Raw genomic sequence first — 18382 nt, forward strand, 5'->3', positions numbered from 1 at the left:
ATATATAGCCTCAACATGGCTGCTCAATCCACATACTGTAGTGCTGGGCTATCCCAGGAAAAAGTTGGTTGTTTTGAGGTGTTGCATACAGGTGCTTGTGCTTGGCTGAGCTCTGAAGTACATTCTCTAAATCCAATCAGAAACACTGCAATGCCCTATCTCTGTTTTGACTAAGTCTCTTCTCTACACCATGTCCCATTTTAGATGTTGATCTAAGTTAAATGAGTTGAGTTCAGCAGAAGAGTAGCTGCAAATAACATTACAATTTTTTTTGATACATAATGTTCAAATCTGCTGAGTCCTGATTGTCCATCCAAGACTAATGTCATAGCCGTATTAAGAGTCAGCTCAGAGGTCTGCTATAATTTAAACCTATACCGTATATAGACTTTCTATCAGTCATAACACATGGTTGGCCACTGGGCCATGTAAAAAAGCAATTGTGTTTAGTCTGTCCTAATTTTCAGGTGGAAATCATGTACAGTGCTGCTTTTGAGTTTGTAATTGTATTTCCAATGTTAGTATATTAGAACTTCAGACTAAACCAAATTGAGAACATACTAATACAGCTTTGTGTGAGTTCTACAGGATACATTTATGCTAGCTTGCAGTAAAGGAAGTCTGATAAATATAGATGCATCCAATAGTTGGTAGTCTTATCCTTATCTGCCTTGGGGAGTAACAACTTTTCGTTTCTATTGATTTGTTCAAAATGCTTCTCCTTTATCTATGATATGTATTTAGGCCAGGGGTAGGCAACCTTGGCTCTTTTATGACTCGTGGACTTCAACTCCCAGAATTCCTGAGCTAGCATGACTGGCTCAGGAATTCTGGGAGTTGAAGTCCACAAGTCATAAAAGAGTCAAGGTTGCCTACCCCTCGTTTAGGCCATATTATGCTTATAAAGGATATCAATTGTTAGGAAATTCAGTAATGCTATATTATTTCCAAAGAATTAAAATTACATTTTTAACCTGTATTTGTATTAGTACATTTAAAAAGAGAAGCAAGCAATTACAATGAAGCAGGGTTGGAGAAACAGGTGTATACAGGCAGTCCTCAATGTGTGACTGCAATTGGGACCAGAATTGCTGTTGCTAAGCAAGGTGGTTGTTAAGTGAGTCATACCCAATTTTATGAACGTTTTTGTCACAGTTGTTAAGCAAATCACTTCTCTAGTTAAGTGAACCACGTGGTTGTTAAGTGAAATCAGTTTACCCCCCTCCCCCTTGACTTATCAGAAACCAGCTGGGAAGGTCTCAAATGGCAGTCACGTGATCCCAGAACTCTGCAACCATCATAAACACATGCCGGTTGCCAAGTGCACACAATTGGGGGGAATTCTGTGATAGTCTTAAGTGTGAAGAAGATTGTAAGTCACTTTTTTCAATACCGTTGTATCTTTGAGTGATCACCGAACAAATGGTTGTAAGTCAAGAACTATCTGTAAATGGAATCTAGTGAATATCTCTGTACTGGATGCTAAAACAAATTAACACCTTGATTGTGTTGTGTTTCTCATTTTGCTAGAGCATGGCACCATTTTGAAGGCACTGTCTTCTACTAATAAGAGCCTGAGGAGTTGTTATTTAGAGGAAATGCAGATTCTTCCTGCCAGCCAAAAGGAGCCAATCCAAAGTCTCCAAATATTGCACAGTGGCAGATCGTTGTTTGTTGGTTTAAATAACGGAGTGCTAAAAATCCCCCTGGAAAGATGCTCAGTGTATAGAACAGAAGGGTAAGAAAATTTATGGGTCGGATATATTTCAAACTGTCTTAAAAGAAAAGCACTAGGGAAACATATTGCTACTGATTTATTTTTGAATACCTTTCGTCATCATTCAAAGAACGCAAAAAACATTGACCTGAACGGATAGTCCAAAACAAAGAGAATAATTTGAAAGCAGTTATTTTTTTTTAGTGCATCCTCATTAGTCCCAATTAGAAATCAATGCAGTGTACAAAGGCATATAGTTTACTCCTTTCTCTTGTACATTCTTGAATTGACACTAATGTTATTATTCTGTTCTGTATTATGCAGATAGATTTGACTAGAATGTTTGGTGGTATTATTCTCACAATTGTTACTCTGCAGCCCTGGTTACGTTATGAATGGTTCCAGTATAGGTATGACTGGACTTGCCATACTTAGTGAAGTAAGAGAAGTAAGAGAAGCTACAGCAGTGGATGGAGTCAGGGGCTACCTCTTTCCTATATCATTGGACATATAAGTTATCCAGAATATTTATCTTGTTTCAAATGACTTATAGCCAACATTATCCACAGTTTGTTGCTCTGAATGAAAGGCAAAACTGTAGTTAATCAAAAGGCAAATCAGAAGCTTACAAACCTCTCCTCAGTGTTCAGTTGGATTGCTGCTCTAATTTCATCTAATACTAAACATTTTTGAAAGTAGAGGGTATCTTCGGCTTCATTCCTCACTTCTTCTGGTTCCCTATCAATGAGATTTAGAATTACAAAGCAATTCCTGATATTCTTCTTGAAAATGGTAGTATGCCGTTAACCTCTTACAGTACTATGGAAACTGGTTGGCTTTCTTCTGCTGCTGTAGCTTGACTTAGAACTTGCACAGTTCTGATCTGTTCAACAATATAGCCATATCTTCGCTATTATCACTGAGAATTTCTATCTTGTACCAATAATTTAGCCACTTTTTCTTCTCTATATACTAGCTGATGAAGATTATGTTTATAGTTGCTTGAAGACTATGTTAGCTTTGAAGAAATCATTTGATTGGCAGGATTTGATAAGAAATATTCTTGCTTCATTTCAGGAATGACCATACAGCTCAGTTATGTTTTCCTCTGTAATGTTTTAGGCATTCCAATTTTCAACCAACAGCTTGTATATTCTATTTAAAATTAAACTTTACCATAAATCTGGCTAACCTCCTCTTATTTTCCATCAATGGTTGGAATATAAACTTGAACAACTGTCCTATTCAATGGTTGTCTGCAAAATCTAATTGATATTTATTTATTTATTTATTATTTAAATTTATATACCGCCCTATCTCCCTTACGGGACTCAGGGCGGTGAACAGGCAATAATAAAAATCACAATAAATATTGAATAAAACGCCTGCTCTAAAATACCCCATATAAAACCCCTAGCAAAGCCCATTATTTGGTCATTGAGTACATTGTACTTAAGTGCTGTCCTTCCAGGATAATTCCTGATGATAAAAACACTGTACCTTCCTTATTTTTCATATCTTTAATGGTGTACGGTCTTCTGATTCAAAAGTGTTCAATTCCAGTCCATTTGAATTCACTGATAACTAAAATGCCAAACTGTAATTGGTTTATTTAATCTTTCATTGTGTTAAGCTTTTCTGTATACATGCTTCTTAACTATATAAGCATATCACCCTAGATCACACCTCTAGTCTAGCTAGTCCAACAGTCTGTTTTCACTGTGGTCAAACAACTGCACAAGGAAATCCATGAATCTCCCAGCAAATGGCCTTCAAAAGTAGTCACACTACCATCAAAGCTAATAGCCACTGATCTCCGTGGTTACCACGAAGTAGTCCAACCCTTTTTTGAAACCAGCACCTCATCTCCATTTTCCCACCAGAATTGTGTCTTTGCAGCTTCAGTTTTTCTTTCACTACATGGCAACTGGATGTCCCAAAGCTTTCATGTTGTCATGACATAAACATCCTTTGTACTCTAAAAGTTCTTCAGCTCTTCTTCAGTAGCCTGTTGAATGTCCAGTTGAGAAGCCAATCATCTCATTCTATGCTCTCTATTATTTTATATCTTCTATTCATGTGGTTTTCTGGGTAAAGTAGCTCTCTCCTACACAGTGTGAAATGATGATTTTGTATCTATTTCCAGCATCTTCCCATAATGCCGCTGCCCAATATAGGTGACTGCTTACTTTATCGGGGCAGCTGGGATTATCTTTACACCTTGAGTGACCCTGCTGAAATGATATACTCTTGACATACACCTCTGGCATTCTTTGCTCATCTTTCCCGAAATGTCACTATCACAAAAATAAACACATGACTGTAGCGTGTATGTGAGGTAACATGCCCTTCAATAAACATACAGTACGGCTTATGCAGATCACAAATTTGTCTGAACACATCCTCTTCCAGATAAATAGTTAAAAATATGAATTGTATTGATGTAAAATAGCATTAGTAGATGACTATTCTGGATGAGATAGAAAGGAATAGCATTAACTGGGACTCTACCATAATCTTTTAGCTGTCCAAGACAATAGTGTCTTTCAGTCTCTCTGTTTAAACCATCCATAATATGACATCATAGTGAAAATGTTCTAAGCTGCCTGAATGTTTCCCTGCCAGCCTCTGCATGGGATATAGCTTTTCAGGTCAAAATAGCCATGCCAGGTTTTTTTAATGCAATTTTGAAGCCAATCACTCATTTCAGCCAAAGGTGACACTTGGAAAAGGAACATGTTTACATTGTCAGCTCAGAGATGGAAAGGAAAATGATTCTTTCTTGTTTGTTTTCTTTTCAATTTTCGTTCCTGGGTTTATTCCTATTGCTCAGATGCTTCGTGGACAACAGATTTGTGTACCTTTGCTGACCTTGCCTTTAGTCCTTGCAAAAAAAGCTGACAGACTCTGAATTTTTACCTGGTTTCTAGAGATAGATGTTAGATGTTTTTCAAACTGTTTAAAGCTAGTCTCAAAAAACTAAGCAGAATTGGATCTGCTACTACTAAAATGGCACACCATCAGGAAATCCCAAGGCTATGGAAATTAAAAAATATCCTGGAAGAAGGCAGTGTAAAACAAGCTACATAACACTGTTGTTATTGTTGTTGTTGTAGTTATTATTATTAATTCAATTCATATGTCACCCATCTTATTAAACGACTCTGGGCAGCTCACAACAGGTAGAAACAACATTCCAATAAAACTAAGACTAATGTACAAACATATAAAAACCATTAAGAATCATTTTAAAATAAAAAGAAACTACCAAGAACACTGCCTGGAGTTTTATAAATATAAGAATTAAAGAATTGTGATTTTGTTGTTAAATTTATACATGTAGTTGTACAAATGCTCAACTGGTATATGTAAATAGATCTTATAATAATAGTTGATTGTAAATAGAATGTGAACCAGAATTGTGATGTGGTTGCAATAAAATAAAATAAAATGTGATTTTAGGCTGCATCAGTCGAAGTATATATTCCAAACTATGAGAAGTATTATTCTCTATTCTATAGAGTTATTCTAATCTATTCTACTTCAGTCAGAACCACTCTGTCTATTATGTTGAGTTTTGGGTGCTTTTATGGAGTATTCAGAGGAATTGGAACAGGCTTAGAAAAGACCAGTGAATATTATCAAGGGACCATAAATTAAGGCCTATAAAGGATGAAAAGAGCTGGTATTTTTAACCTTGACAAAAGAAAACTAAGGGGGAATGCAGAACTTTTTTTTACATAATGTAAATAAAAATACAACACAGGATATACAATGTATAAAAACAGAAATTCTCTGCCTTCTAGGGGGCAGAGGGAACTTAAGGGGCCTTCATATACCATTCTGAAGATAGACTTGAGAATACATCCATAGGTCTCTCTTTTTCCAGGCTATAGGATATAAAGATCTCTCTTTTTCTAGGCTATAGGATATAAAGTAATGAACTAAAGTTGGTAGGGTATAGATTCTAACTGAGTTCTTTATAAAAACAGTAATTGTGGAACCATTGCCCTCCCCCCCCCCAATTATAAGTGTTAAAGTGAAGGCCAGATGGCCATTTGTTTAATGTGCTTGAGTTTAGATTCTTGGACTGAACTCTGGGATTACAGGTAGTCCTTGAGGTACGAACCTAATGGAGCCTGCCCATTAGGCTCGTAAGTAAAAAAAATAGTCAAATGAATCAGACTCAATTTTACAAATTTTTAAAATCTAATTCATTAATTGATTCAAATGGACTGTTAAATGTATGATCTGATTTACTATTTCCTCTGATTTATTAATTGATCCCTGCCATGTTTATTGAACTGAGAGGCTTTTTCGCTGGCTGCCCATCAGCTGTTTCCGGTGCCTGGCTCAGGAAATAAATTGCCTCCAAGCAAGGCTCACAGCCATTGCAGTTATTTGTTTAAAAAAACAACTGCTGCTAGTCAGCTCAAGTGTCTTCAGTTGCCCGGGGGGGGGGGGGGGGGGGGGGGGGGGGGGGGGGGGGGGGGAGAGTTGGGCAGTTGCTTAAAAAAAAAACCTTGTCACTAATTAGCTTAAGAGTCTCCAGCCAGGGACTCAGAGGGAGATGGGGGAGGGATTTGCAGAACTCTCGGCTTGCAACAGTAACAGAGATGGAAAGGACCTTGAGGTCATTTAGTCTACTCTGCTCTCACAACAGAGTATTTCTGATAAATGCCTATCCAGTCTCTTCTTAAAAGCTTCCAGTGATGGGGCCTCCACAGCTTCTGGAGGCAACTTAAATTTAAAACCTACAAACTACAATAATATACATTAATCTCCAAAATAAAAGCAAGGAAGGGAACACAGCGTTATAGAAGGCTGGCTAGCATTTCTACAAGCAGTTTCAAGGAAAATGCAAACAAACTTTATCTTTGCAAAGTAGTGTACTTACAAACACAATAGTTTGCAAAGTACAATACTTAAAAACAGCAGGTTTTTTGTTACTATAGAGCAGAGGTGTCAAACTCACAACGTCACGTGACATATCGCGACTTTTTTTTCCATTGCCAGCAATGGGGTAGGCGCAGTTTCGGCATGACGTATCCGGCCCATTGGCCGGCAGTTTGACACCCCTGCTATAGAGTAACAAAAAAAAATATTTTAAAGTACTTACAGAAGCAGTCCTCAAGCTCAGGCAGCAGCAGATTTTCCATGCAGCACAAAGAAAGCAAAAACAAACCGGCACTGGCTCAGCTCTTGTTTGGCCATGTGACCAGAGCCACAAAAAACCCCAAATCCTTCCGGCTTCAGGAAATTGTATTCGTAACCCGAACAACCCAGGCAAGTCACAGAATTAAACATGGCCACCGCTGCAGCAGTAATTGAACCCAAGTCACATGGCTCTTTTTGCTTGCAATTTTGAATTTCTAATGTAAGTATCCCTTCTGAATAAATTTGTTTTTGTGAAAATTTGGTAAATGAACATTCATACCTGGGAGATTACCTGTATATGAAATCTTGGTTTAATCTTTGAATCTGGACCCACTTTGCTTTGTCTCTCACAGTATTCATAAATCTCATTTTCACCATGCAGTTTTTGAAATCATCCATTTTCTCTGGTGTGGAATGGAATGACTATGACTCTATAATTTCAAACCAGGAGCAGGTGTAATATTCCAAACAGAAATACTGGGATTTATTTATCAAATTTATATATGGTTACCCAACTCCATAGCTATCCTCAATAGCTAAAAATGGAAAGGAAAAGTGATGTAACAAGGCAAAAAGAGCATGTCCAGAAAAGAATAAGAAATCCAAGCCACCATATTACAGGTAATCCCCGAGTTATGTCAGTTCAGTTAGCGAATGTTCAAACTTGCAACGTAACCGCCCTCAAAAGTATTTATGACATAGTCCCGAGGTTACGAATGTTGCAGCACCACGGCAGTCGTTCAACCTTACGAATGACCTCAAAGGCACTGCAAGAGTCACCCTGCCTATTCCCTCCCCCCTGCCCGGGTCTCCATAGGCACTAGGCCTGTGGATACTCACCTTGCAAAGATCTAGAGAGCCTTCAGTTTCTTGGCCTGTTTCAGTGCTCTAGGCCTTCAGTGCATTCGCAGAGAATGGAAGCCTAAAGTAATGTAAGATCACGCGAGATCAGTGGGGCGAGATCTCACCCTACTGATTTCGCGTGATCTCATGGTACTTTAGGCCTCTGTTCTCTGCAACAAAGAATGGAACCAAAGCCGGGGGACACTTCTGTGGCCCTCTGGTGGCCTGATCCGGGCACCTTCTCCAGGCCACTGCCACCCGAATTTGAGGCCAGGGGACGCTTCGGCCCTCCGGTGGCCTGATTTGGGCGCTGGAGGCCTTTTCCAGGCCGCTGCCACCTGGATCTGAGGCCGGGGGACGCTTCGGCTCTCTAGTGCCCGATCCAGGCACCAGATGTCTTCTCCAGGCTGCTGCCACCCGGATCTGAAGTGTTCCCCGACCTCAGATCCAGGCAGCAGCAGGAGCCACAGCAGAGAGGAGACGGATCTTTTCAAGGTGAGTCCAGTGCGGCAGGAAGGGAGGGGGAAGCATGAGGTATCTTAGTGGGTTGGGGAGACCTTGGGGGCCTGTTCCATCACTAGGCCCTCCATGGCCTTCCCCACCCTGAGATACCTCATGTTCACTTAACAAGCTGCGTGCGTCTTAATGAGCAAGGGAGCAATATTGCTCGAGGTACGAGATTCACTCCCACAAGTTTTCAAGTTACAAGTGGAATGGACAGTCTCCATTACACTCGTAACTCAAGGACTATCTATATATGGACCTTCCCATTAAGTCATTAGAAGTCAAGCTTTACTTAATGGAGACTGCTACATTATTCCTATCTCTTGTTTCAGACGTCAGTTCTAAAGGATGGGTATTGTATTGACAGTGCCCAGTATAAGAAGTTTATGGATACTGGCTAAACTTTAATTTTCAGTGCTTGCAGAACCCTACTCCGATTTTGGTCCATTAGAAAAACTTAGAGCTATTCAGTTGAGTAGGGATAGAATTATGTAGCTTTCTCAGTTCTCATGCTTAGAAATCCTTTTTGGATGTAGTGATACTTTTGTGAATGATATTCATTTCTTTTGCTGAATTGGTCAGATGTAAAAGTTCCTTGAACTCAATTTGATCCCTTCTTTGTGATCAGGAAGAAATAGAGCAGCAATCTTAACTTTTATAAATTCATTGTGTGTTTGTGAATAATGGGGAATGTACTTCGCAAAAATTGTCATTTGTGCAGAATCTTTTAAGAAAACAAAGGCAGACCTGCCCTGTTTTGTAGATGGGGTAATGAAAAAAACTGCTTTGTAAGGGTATTTCATTCAAAACCTTGGCTTTGTGGGGAAAGATTCCTGCTATCCCCATCCATGGCAACAAATTTTCTGACTAGCTTTGTATCAGTTTCAGCACTTGGTTGTATCAAGAAAGATGTTTTAATTTCATCCATTGCTTTCCGCCTGGCATTTTTCCTAGGTGGTGATTTATAGCCTATTGTTGAGTGTATGTTTAATACATGCCAATAAATAGTTGCAGAAGGGAAGCAAGATATTCTTCCCCTTTTTCACACCTACTTCTGTATGTGTGTGTGTGTGAGAGAGAGAGAGACACAGAGAGAGGCTTTTTATAGAAACTCCATCCTCAGCACATTAAATTTTGATTTTTTTTTTAAAGAAAGAAAGGCAGTGGAGAACTTTGTGCCCTTAAGACAGGAATACCAAAAACTTGTTTATTTTCTTTGGCTTCATCTTGCTTTCAGGATAGTAGTGAGTTGTTTACACCCTCAAGGCTGATTAGAAGTCTTGATTATTCAGGATTTTTGGAATCCTCTCAATCTGACTACAGAGGAGAAAGTGTGGTTGGGAGGAGAGGAAAGCCGATCAAACCCAGGAGACAAATTGATCTTAACATTGATTAAATTTAGGCGCGCTAGTGTTCTCAGCAGATGTTAGGCTCCAGGATATCTTGAGAGCTTTCAGAGGTATAGTATGAACAAGAACATGACAGACACGCAACAAACAGTTTGCTTTTATTTCGTCTACACGGAATTACTCCAACGGCATTGCTTGATGATGTCTCTCTCCTGGCTTTGTTTTCAGATATATATCTGAAAACATATATCTGGCTTGATTTGACCATTGGACATTTGCTACTAGTCTGTGGTGGTGGAATATCTTTCATAGCCTCCTGGAATTGCATTTTCAGAAGAGGGTTTATAGGACAGGGATCAGTTTATAAAGAGATATGTGGACCAGAAAATTTTCTAGGATTAAAATTTTTCATGGGAATATTTCCACATGAGAATATAAGCAGTACCCTGCTGAATCAGACTCCTGGTCCATCTGATCCAACAGTCTGTTCTCTCAGTGGCGAACCATCTGTGCAAGAAGGCTGACCAGTTCCCAGCAGATGGCCTTCAGAGGCAGTCACACTCCTACCAAGGTTAATAGTCATTGATCCTATAACTTCCACGAATTGGTTCAACCCGTTTTTGAAGCCAGCCAAGCTGGTAGCCAGCATCACATTGCATGGTAATGAATTCCAAAGCTAAATTGGAAATTGTGTTTAAACAAAAATCCTTTTGTCTATCTAATTCTTTCAGGGCTCAGTTTCATTTGGTGACTGTGAGGTACAATATTTGGGGAAGAGTAAAATAACTACTTATTGTCCACTTTATCCACACCATGCATACTTTTACACCCTCCAATCATGGCCCCTATTCTTTGCCTCTCTTCTAGAGTAAAAATTCCCAATATTGCAACCCATTCCTTACAGCCCCTTGATCATCTCAGTTCCCATCCTCTGAAACTTCTCCAACATTCTTTTTGAGATAATGGCAACCAGAGCTGCACACTGTATTGCAGACGCAATCATGCCATTGATACACATTATGATATTGGCATCTCTGATTTCAACAGTTTATTATCCGTATCTTCACTGAACTTTTCACCATTAAGAAGGTCTCTTTCCTTATCAGCCCTTGCTAGCCCTGATCCCATTAGTTTGTATAATCTTATTAGTTTGTCTACATAAGGCAACTTGCCAATTTCAAAACATGTATGGAATTTGTTTTTCAGGGGATTGGTCTAAAAGTTGAAAAGGAGGAATTCCCTCCCTCCCTCACATCAAATAATGTAGCTCAGATATTTATGGAAAATGGTGAATATTGGGATGGATATGCTAACTGGAAATAATTTAAACAGGAAAATATTCCAATTCTTGGAAAACCTGTATCTCTATTTTGAATTCCAGCCATCAGAAAAAAATAATCTGCTGAGATAAACTTTCTATTGCATATTCTTAATATTGTAATCTTAATATTTTTGAAAGAGCTTCATATTGTTAATTTCCTTCATAAGGTATTTATGGGTCCATATAATCATGTTTAAAAAGGCAGCATGAACCAGTCTTTATTGAACAAGATTAATCTGTTATGTGAAAAGTTTATTAGTGCTGATTGATACCATTTCAAAGACTATTCCCAGATGTATGTTTTCTTGTGTTTTCGGTTTATCATTTGTATTGCACATAGGAAGGAAGAGGCCAATTAGTTAGCCATTAGAAATAGACACCATTACTTTTGTGGGGCTGGCAGTCATGAGAAATAGCTCCCACAAAGTCACAATAAAAGGCCTAATGGGAAACAGATGTAATCTTTCTCAGACTTTCTTACTTTAGTACTGTCTTGATTGCACATCAGTCATATAAAGTACTTATCCTGACTTGACAAGATTGGCCAAGGAGAGGTACAAGAAATTGAAGTTCCGATGAAAGCATTTTGTGTAAGCCACAAATATTCCTTAATATTTTTAATCACACCTTGTCTCTCAGCCCAGCCTACCTCACAAGTTTGTTGTTGGGAAAAGTGGGAGGAGGAAGTGCTGTGCGCACTTTCTTGAGCTCCTAAAAGAAAAGAAGAGTATTCTTTCAGAGATGGAAGTACCATCAACCACTTTGTTGGATTTTGCCTTAGGAATAATGTGTGAGCCATGTCACGTTATGTATAAATCAGAGTTTAAGGCTTAAATTAAGGGTGAACCAGGCCACTGTGGCTTATTCAGCATTCATTGTTAAATCAACTCTTTGGATAGACTGTCAATTGTAATATTGAAAGGGATCCTGATTGGTGAAGATTGCTGAAAGACTGCAATAAAAAAGAATAACCCAGTATAATTATAAATTTCAATAGAAAATCTTTACATATGTTCTTGATATTTGTTTTACATCAGCCAGCTTACAAAAGTTTGGTTAGCATATGTTGTCTACACTTTGTCAACAGTGCTGAAAATAATCAAATTGGGAGTAGACATCCCATGCTGAAAGGCCGTACACCCTGTGGATTTTTGTTTTTCTCCCACAAAAAAATAAATAAAGAGAATTGAGCACTAATCACCAAGATTAAAATCACTAAGCTTAGATATGCTCCTATGGTTGCTTGATGGAATAGAACATCTTTATCTCTACTGATAGACTTATTCATTCTCTTGAAGCTGTATGTGCAAACTGTGTTTTAAATGAATCTGGAAATGTAAACACGAAAGATGAGAGGCCCAAGATACACAAATATAAAGATGAAAGGGCCCGACATGAGAGGCCCAAGAGATGCTTACTAATTTTATTTCTTGTTTTATTTTAGCAGAAGCCAAATCACCAGACTGAGTTCAATTAAGTTTTGTCAAAAATTGTCTATAGTAAATCTCCATTTATTGTACCAGCTTGGTAGATGTCAAAGGATGAAATGCTCAAATGCAGTATAGACGTTCACAACTTGTCAGAATTTTGCTTTTGCGCAGAGTTAGTCACTTCTTTTTACTGTGGCCACCCACAGTAAAATGGGCAGTTACAGTAATCTCCTATGCTGTAAAACAAAGCATGAATGTGTGTGTTGTTGGCAGAATAGACCAAATACTAAATTGTAACCCTGGCATTCTTGAGAGATCTAGCAAGAGGGTCCCATTTGTCATCCCAGACTAAAAGCTTTCTCCTCCCACTTTGTTCTTACCATTTAAAGTCTCATTCTTAATTACTTTTGCTCCTAGGAGAAAAAAATGTGGGTATGATTCTTATCAATCCCCCCCCCATCTAGAAAAGAGGATATTAGAAATCTTTTTTATAGGCATTGATTTATTTTTTTTTGCTTTTTAAAGTTTTTGTTTTTGTTCTCTAAGTGTCTTTGTAGAACTGAAAATCAATATTAAAATGTGCGTAAATAATTTTTAAAAATCATTCATTAAACAACCAAGAAGGCTTGCTTTATCAGTCAACCCCCTCCCCCTCCCTCCAAAACACAGTTCAGCAGAGAAAACAATAGCAATTTTCTATGAGTATAACTGATAGTTGAAATGACAAAACCTAGGTGTCTGGTTGTCAAAAAATCGTTCATAAAAGCAGAAGAAAAATGGATGAAGAAGGAGGAAATAGCTTCAAGAGGTTGGATTCTGTGTATTGTATATTTCATGAGTTGTCAGCCTGCTGATATAATGCCCATATAGATCAACCATTTTTTTTTTTAAAAAAAAAAGCTTTTTTCTGAGGATTGGCAGACTTAAAAATCTCCAAATGTGGTTGAATTTTAACTCCCAATAGTCTTCATTTTAGGCCAATCTGGCTAGATATGTATGTATGTATGTATGTATGTATGTATGTATGTATGTATGTATGTGTATTTCTGTAACTTTTTAACAGGACACAACTTTCCTGCCTTGCTGTGCTCTGTCTAATTATGAACTACATGATATCACAAAGTTTATGCTGAAAAAAGTTTATTGCACATTTCAACCAGACAGGATTATATGGAAAATTCAGATGTTCTGTTATTAGGCTGTTTAGTTTGTTTTGTAAATTTCCTCTTTTACGATTTTCCTCTATGGAATTCAGTGTCTTGAATGAACTACTGTAATGTCTCACTCTAGTGAACTTTGCAAGATGTCCCAGATATATCCAAAATATATTTACATTTCCATCTGTCAAGTTTTCCCACAAGTCCTCTGAGAGTTAATGGATATATTCTTTTTTCTGGTCTGCTGAAAATAAGTATCCCATAAAATAGAGGTGGGAGCCAGAGGCCCACAACAGAGTCTGGCTTATAAGACCATTCAGTTGGGCCCATAACTTATCTTGTAACATTTTACCCGCTCCTTTAGGTCCCATGATATCCCCAGGGCCTGCTGCTCGAGCTAATCTGATGCTCTGTTATTCCTTCCAGAGCAGTAGGAATGTTCCCATTATGCACAGCAATGTTTGAATGCATTCAAGCGAGCCGCTACCCACATCGGCTCTGCATACAGGTGTACCTAGTGGCTTTCTCCATCTTGGGCAATACTCACTTAAGGTAGCTGAGGGAGACCTGAAAATGAACAGAAAAGATGAACCATGGAGCTGGAAAGGAAAGCACGGGAGAACAGAACAAATAAAAGAAAGATCTGAAGCAGGGAGGGCTATTGGAAAAGGAAAGAGAAAAGCAGAGGCGTTTCTATATGGGGAGAAAATGGATAGGGAAAAAATTATATGGGTGAATGGAGGGAATAAGGATGAAGGGAGGTGGAAATAGGGATAGGCGAGGGGATGGATGAGGACTTGATTTAAAATTAGTTGATGACTCCTTTGTCACGTCTATATTTTGGGAATACAGGTAGTCCTCGACTTATGACCACAGTTGAGCCCAAAATTTATGTGGCTAAGTGTGACATTCGTTAAGTGAGTTTTGCCCATTTTACAACTTTTCTTGTCACAGTTCTTGAGTGAATCATTGCAGCTGTTAAGTGAATCTGGCTTCCCCATTGGCTTTGCTTATCAGAAGGTCATAAAAGGCCATCACATGACCCTGGGACACTGCAACCGTCATAAAAATGAACCAGTTGCCAAACATCTGAATTTTGATCACATGACCATGGGGATGCTGCGACAGTCATAAGTATGAAAATCGCTCATAAGTCACTTTTTTCAGTGCTGTTGTAACTTTGAACTAAATGAACTGTTGTAAGTTGTAAGTTGAGGACTACCTGGATAGAAAAATGAGTTATAAATTAATAGAAATGTTGATTCCCCTGATAGTAGTTCTGAAATATTCTGGTAATATAATGATTTTGTTTCCATCTCTTAATTCTCATTTACTTACCTGGAGGGAATCAAAATTGAATTGTGATGGTAATTGTAGATGAACAAAATTTTAAGAAGATCAGGTTGGGACAGTTCACGTTTTTAAAAAAAAATGTCACAGCAATTTTCATCCCTGAATTTCTGTTCTGCTACCAAGGATGTTTTTCTGATAAGCAATATTACATTAAGTTTTAAGGTTGTTGTGATCAGGAGTGGGAGTGTACTCCACTACTCAGATTGATGTATGCTTTCTTTCATTGCTTTTATGGCACCTGAATTTCCATTTGGATGGCTGCCCATATAGCTGGTTGAAGGAAGCTCACAACATCTCTGCTTTTATTAAGTATTACTTGTGTTTGGCAAGGCAACAGAAATTTTATAGTGTTTATGAAGCAGCATTTATTCATATATTTTTAATAGCTCTCTTTAGTGGCATAGATGTAAATCCAGATTTAATCAGAATTTCCTCAACATAACTATTCATCTCCATATCCAAGCAAAATACTCTTGTGTTCCTATGTTTCTCCTTTTAACAAATAAATAAATAACCCCATGAAGAACCTGTTGTCTCAGTGAAATGATGGAAAAGTGTATGTGGGATAAAAACTGAAATAGCGGAATAGTTATGTTAATAAATACACCAGAATACTATATATGTGTGTACAAAGTATCATATTACTCTTGGTTAATGGAAATCCTAAACAATTCAGAAAAGTTCAAAAGAAATGGAAATCAAATTAATTATGCACCATTAACTTTGATGCTTTAATTGCATGTATCAAAAAGTTTCAGAGCCTTTCTCTAGACTTTTCATCTTCAACAGTAACTTTGGAATAAAAATATTCTAAAAACAAAACAAAAACAAAATTTCTATCCATTTACCAGATGTTTTGTTTTCTGGATTGCAGTGATTCATTCTTCACTATCCATTTTCCTTTATTCCTGCATCCACCTACTCATTTGTGCATGTACAGGGGTTGATACCTCTTATAAATATTACACTATGCTTAAATATATTATTAATGTACAATTTTTGGGTATGGCTAATGCTGGGGTTAGCTATATGTACTCCAATCTCCATTTAATCCTTTCTTACCAACAACAGCTATCATGATTATTACTTACATGAGCTTGTTAATAGACATTGTTTTGAGGCTGTGAATTCATAAATTGACATGAAGCAACAATGTTCTTATAGACAAAATCTTCAGGGACTTAAAATATTTCAATTTGATTTTTATTTTCTTTTTTTCTGTCAAGCTTACAACTATTTCATTTTTCTTTTGTCATGTTTTCTGATGGAGGGCATGGTTTCCTATGCTTTAATTCAAGACCTCCTTTATCTCCCTGGACCCTGTGGTAAGCTCTGTTGAAGATATATCCATAAAAATAGATTAACCCTTGTAATTCCTGTAGTAAATGTAATCTTGCAATTCCTCATTTACAAAAATGAGATGCAAGTTATATCATGTATGGAATGGAATCTTTGCCTTCTTTCCCAGTACATTATTATATATTTTACTTAATTAGTTGTTGCTATTGTAGCAGTGTGTGTTTATGTCTTTATAAACATGCTGAGTCTTTATCATATGCATCCCTGATTCTTACATTATGCAAAAAAGCAAACAGCTGTCCTTTATTTACTGTAGCCAAATGTTTTATAATTTTGCAGGTTGTCATGGGATGGAAATTTTTCAGATGGAAAGAGAAAAGTTTGCTTAAAATTGTTTGGATTTCCATTTCATCGTTTATTTTCTCCTGGAATTGGCATGTATAAACAGCCAACCATTGTTAATGATCTAAGAGACCAGACCAGACCAGTTCATAGCACTCCAGTGTCTTATAAGAAGGAAGCAGCAGTCCACATCATCAGCAGATGTATAAATATTGACTAGAGTACTAATGCTGCAATGAATCAACCACTGTCAGTGCTTGGGTTGACTTGCAAACAATATTCACAAGATGTTCAATTCTTGATTTTCATGTCTACAGGAATAAGAGACTGGACTATCAGAAACTATGATCTCCCCACACAAGTCTAGATGATGATCATAAAAATGTAGGGGAAGATGGGTAGTGCTTACTTCACTGCAGTCTTGTAATGTGCCACATGTTAAGAAGGATAACTTGTGCAGAGGGGAGTCCTTACTACTACCCTAGATTCCCTTTAAGTGGGGAACTGACCTTCAGTATGTCGGGAACCGGTGTATTTTTCTAAACTCATATTTGAGGTATGGGAGCATTCCACATAGGGCCCTCCGAACCACACAATTAATATATTTGGATTGAATGTATTCTGAAATATTTGATCTACCCAGAATTCAGAATTTAATTCATTATGCTAATCCCACTGTTGAAACAGAATCAGTTGCCATTATACAGAATTGACTCTTGGTGTTCAATTGCCAGAAACATGTCGTGTTCTTTGGAAAATAAACTTGTTTCCACTTGACTGGTGTCTGGATCAGGTTTCTAATTTCTGCCTCAGTTGGTTTTTCTGTGAGCATGAGGCATGTGGTTTCTTTAAACTTCTTTTGGTTTAGTTTTATCTCTGCAATTTAGGTTTTGGTTTGGTTTGTCTGTACTTAGAAAATTGAGATTGTGGGATTTTTACAATTTTATTTTTCATAAGCCTTCAACATCCTTGGATTTATTGTCTGCTCTCTTTGCGCCATCTGGTTGGGGCATGACAGAATCTCTCAGTTCTATATATGGGTCATTGAGGTTGTCAGCAATTAGAAATTAGCTGGCTGAAAACTAATAAGGTTGATTGTTCAGCTCATCCTCTTGCAAGTTGATGTTAATGGCACAATAAACTAATAATTGTAAGTAGTACCTTTTTGCCAAGCTCAATTTCTTGCTCCCAGCTACTTAGACAGACATCTAACACACCTCAGTTATTTGTAAAATGTGTTTCTTTGGCAGTAGCCATACTGCTTTGTAAATGAACGCTGCGATCAGATTTCCTTCTTTCTTTTTTAATTTTATAAAATCCGTTGTAATGGTGTTACAGTATGTAACAATTCTGCATCAGATAAAATGAATTAAAATAGGATGGATATACCTGTTATGTAGGTTGGACTTATTTTATTTTATTTATTTATTTTATTTGATTTATATCCCGCCCTTCTCCCAACGGGACTCAGGGCGGCTCACAACATATTAAAAAACATAAACACATTTACAACCCCACCGAAGTAAAACCAATTAAAACCAAATATTTAAAGCTGTGCTATTTAAAAATTACTCTTAAGATAAAAGAGAGTGACAGGCCCAAATTTGTCTAGTGACTTTCCATGGCTGACTGTGGATTAGAACTTGGAGTTCCTTCTCCTCAACCAACACTTTAACCACCACACCACACCACAATGCTATTTTTTAAAGTCAGGAGTATAATATAGGGGAAAAAATAGTACATGGAATAATGTAGTTACGGAATACTATTTTTTTATCCTCTATTGCATGGGTGTCAAACTTGATCGCGTCACGTGACGTATTGTGACCTTTTTGCCTTTGCGGAGCTGGGGTGGGCGTGGCCTGCGCGTGACACGTTCAGCCCGCAGGCCGCCAGTTTGACACCCCTGC

The 18382-nt window shown here is 37.7% G+C and overlaps 1 protein-coding gene across 1 annotated transcript in view; it reads left to right on the forward strand.

The window, feature by feature from the left end:
* Positions 1-18382, forward strand: part of SEMA5B (semaphorin 5B) — a 154027-nt gene that overhangs the window by 76687 nt on the left and 58958 nt on the right. Inside the window, exon 10 of the mRNA XM_015818923.1 lies at positions 1531-1738. Coding sequence (XP_015674409.1) covers positions 1531-1738 — 208 coding nt within the window. The remainder of the gene's footprint in view (positions 1-1530; positions 1739-18382) is intronic.

This window comes from Protobothrops mucrosquamatus, unplaced genomic scaffold (genome assembly GCF_001527695.2).
Source record: "Protobothrops mucrosquamatus isolate PMUCROS unplaced genomic scaffold, P.Mucros_1.0 scaffold822, whole genome shotgun sequence".
NCBI classification, from domain to species: domain Eukaryota; kingdom Metazoa; phylum Chordata; class Lepidosauria; order Squamata; family Viperidae; genus Protobothrops; species Protobothrops mucrosquamatus.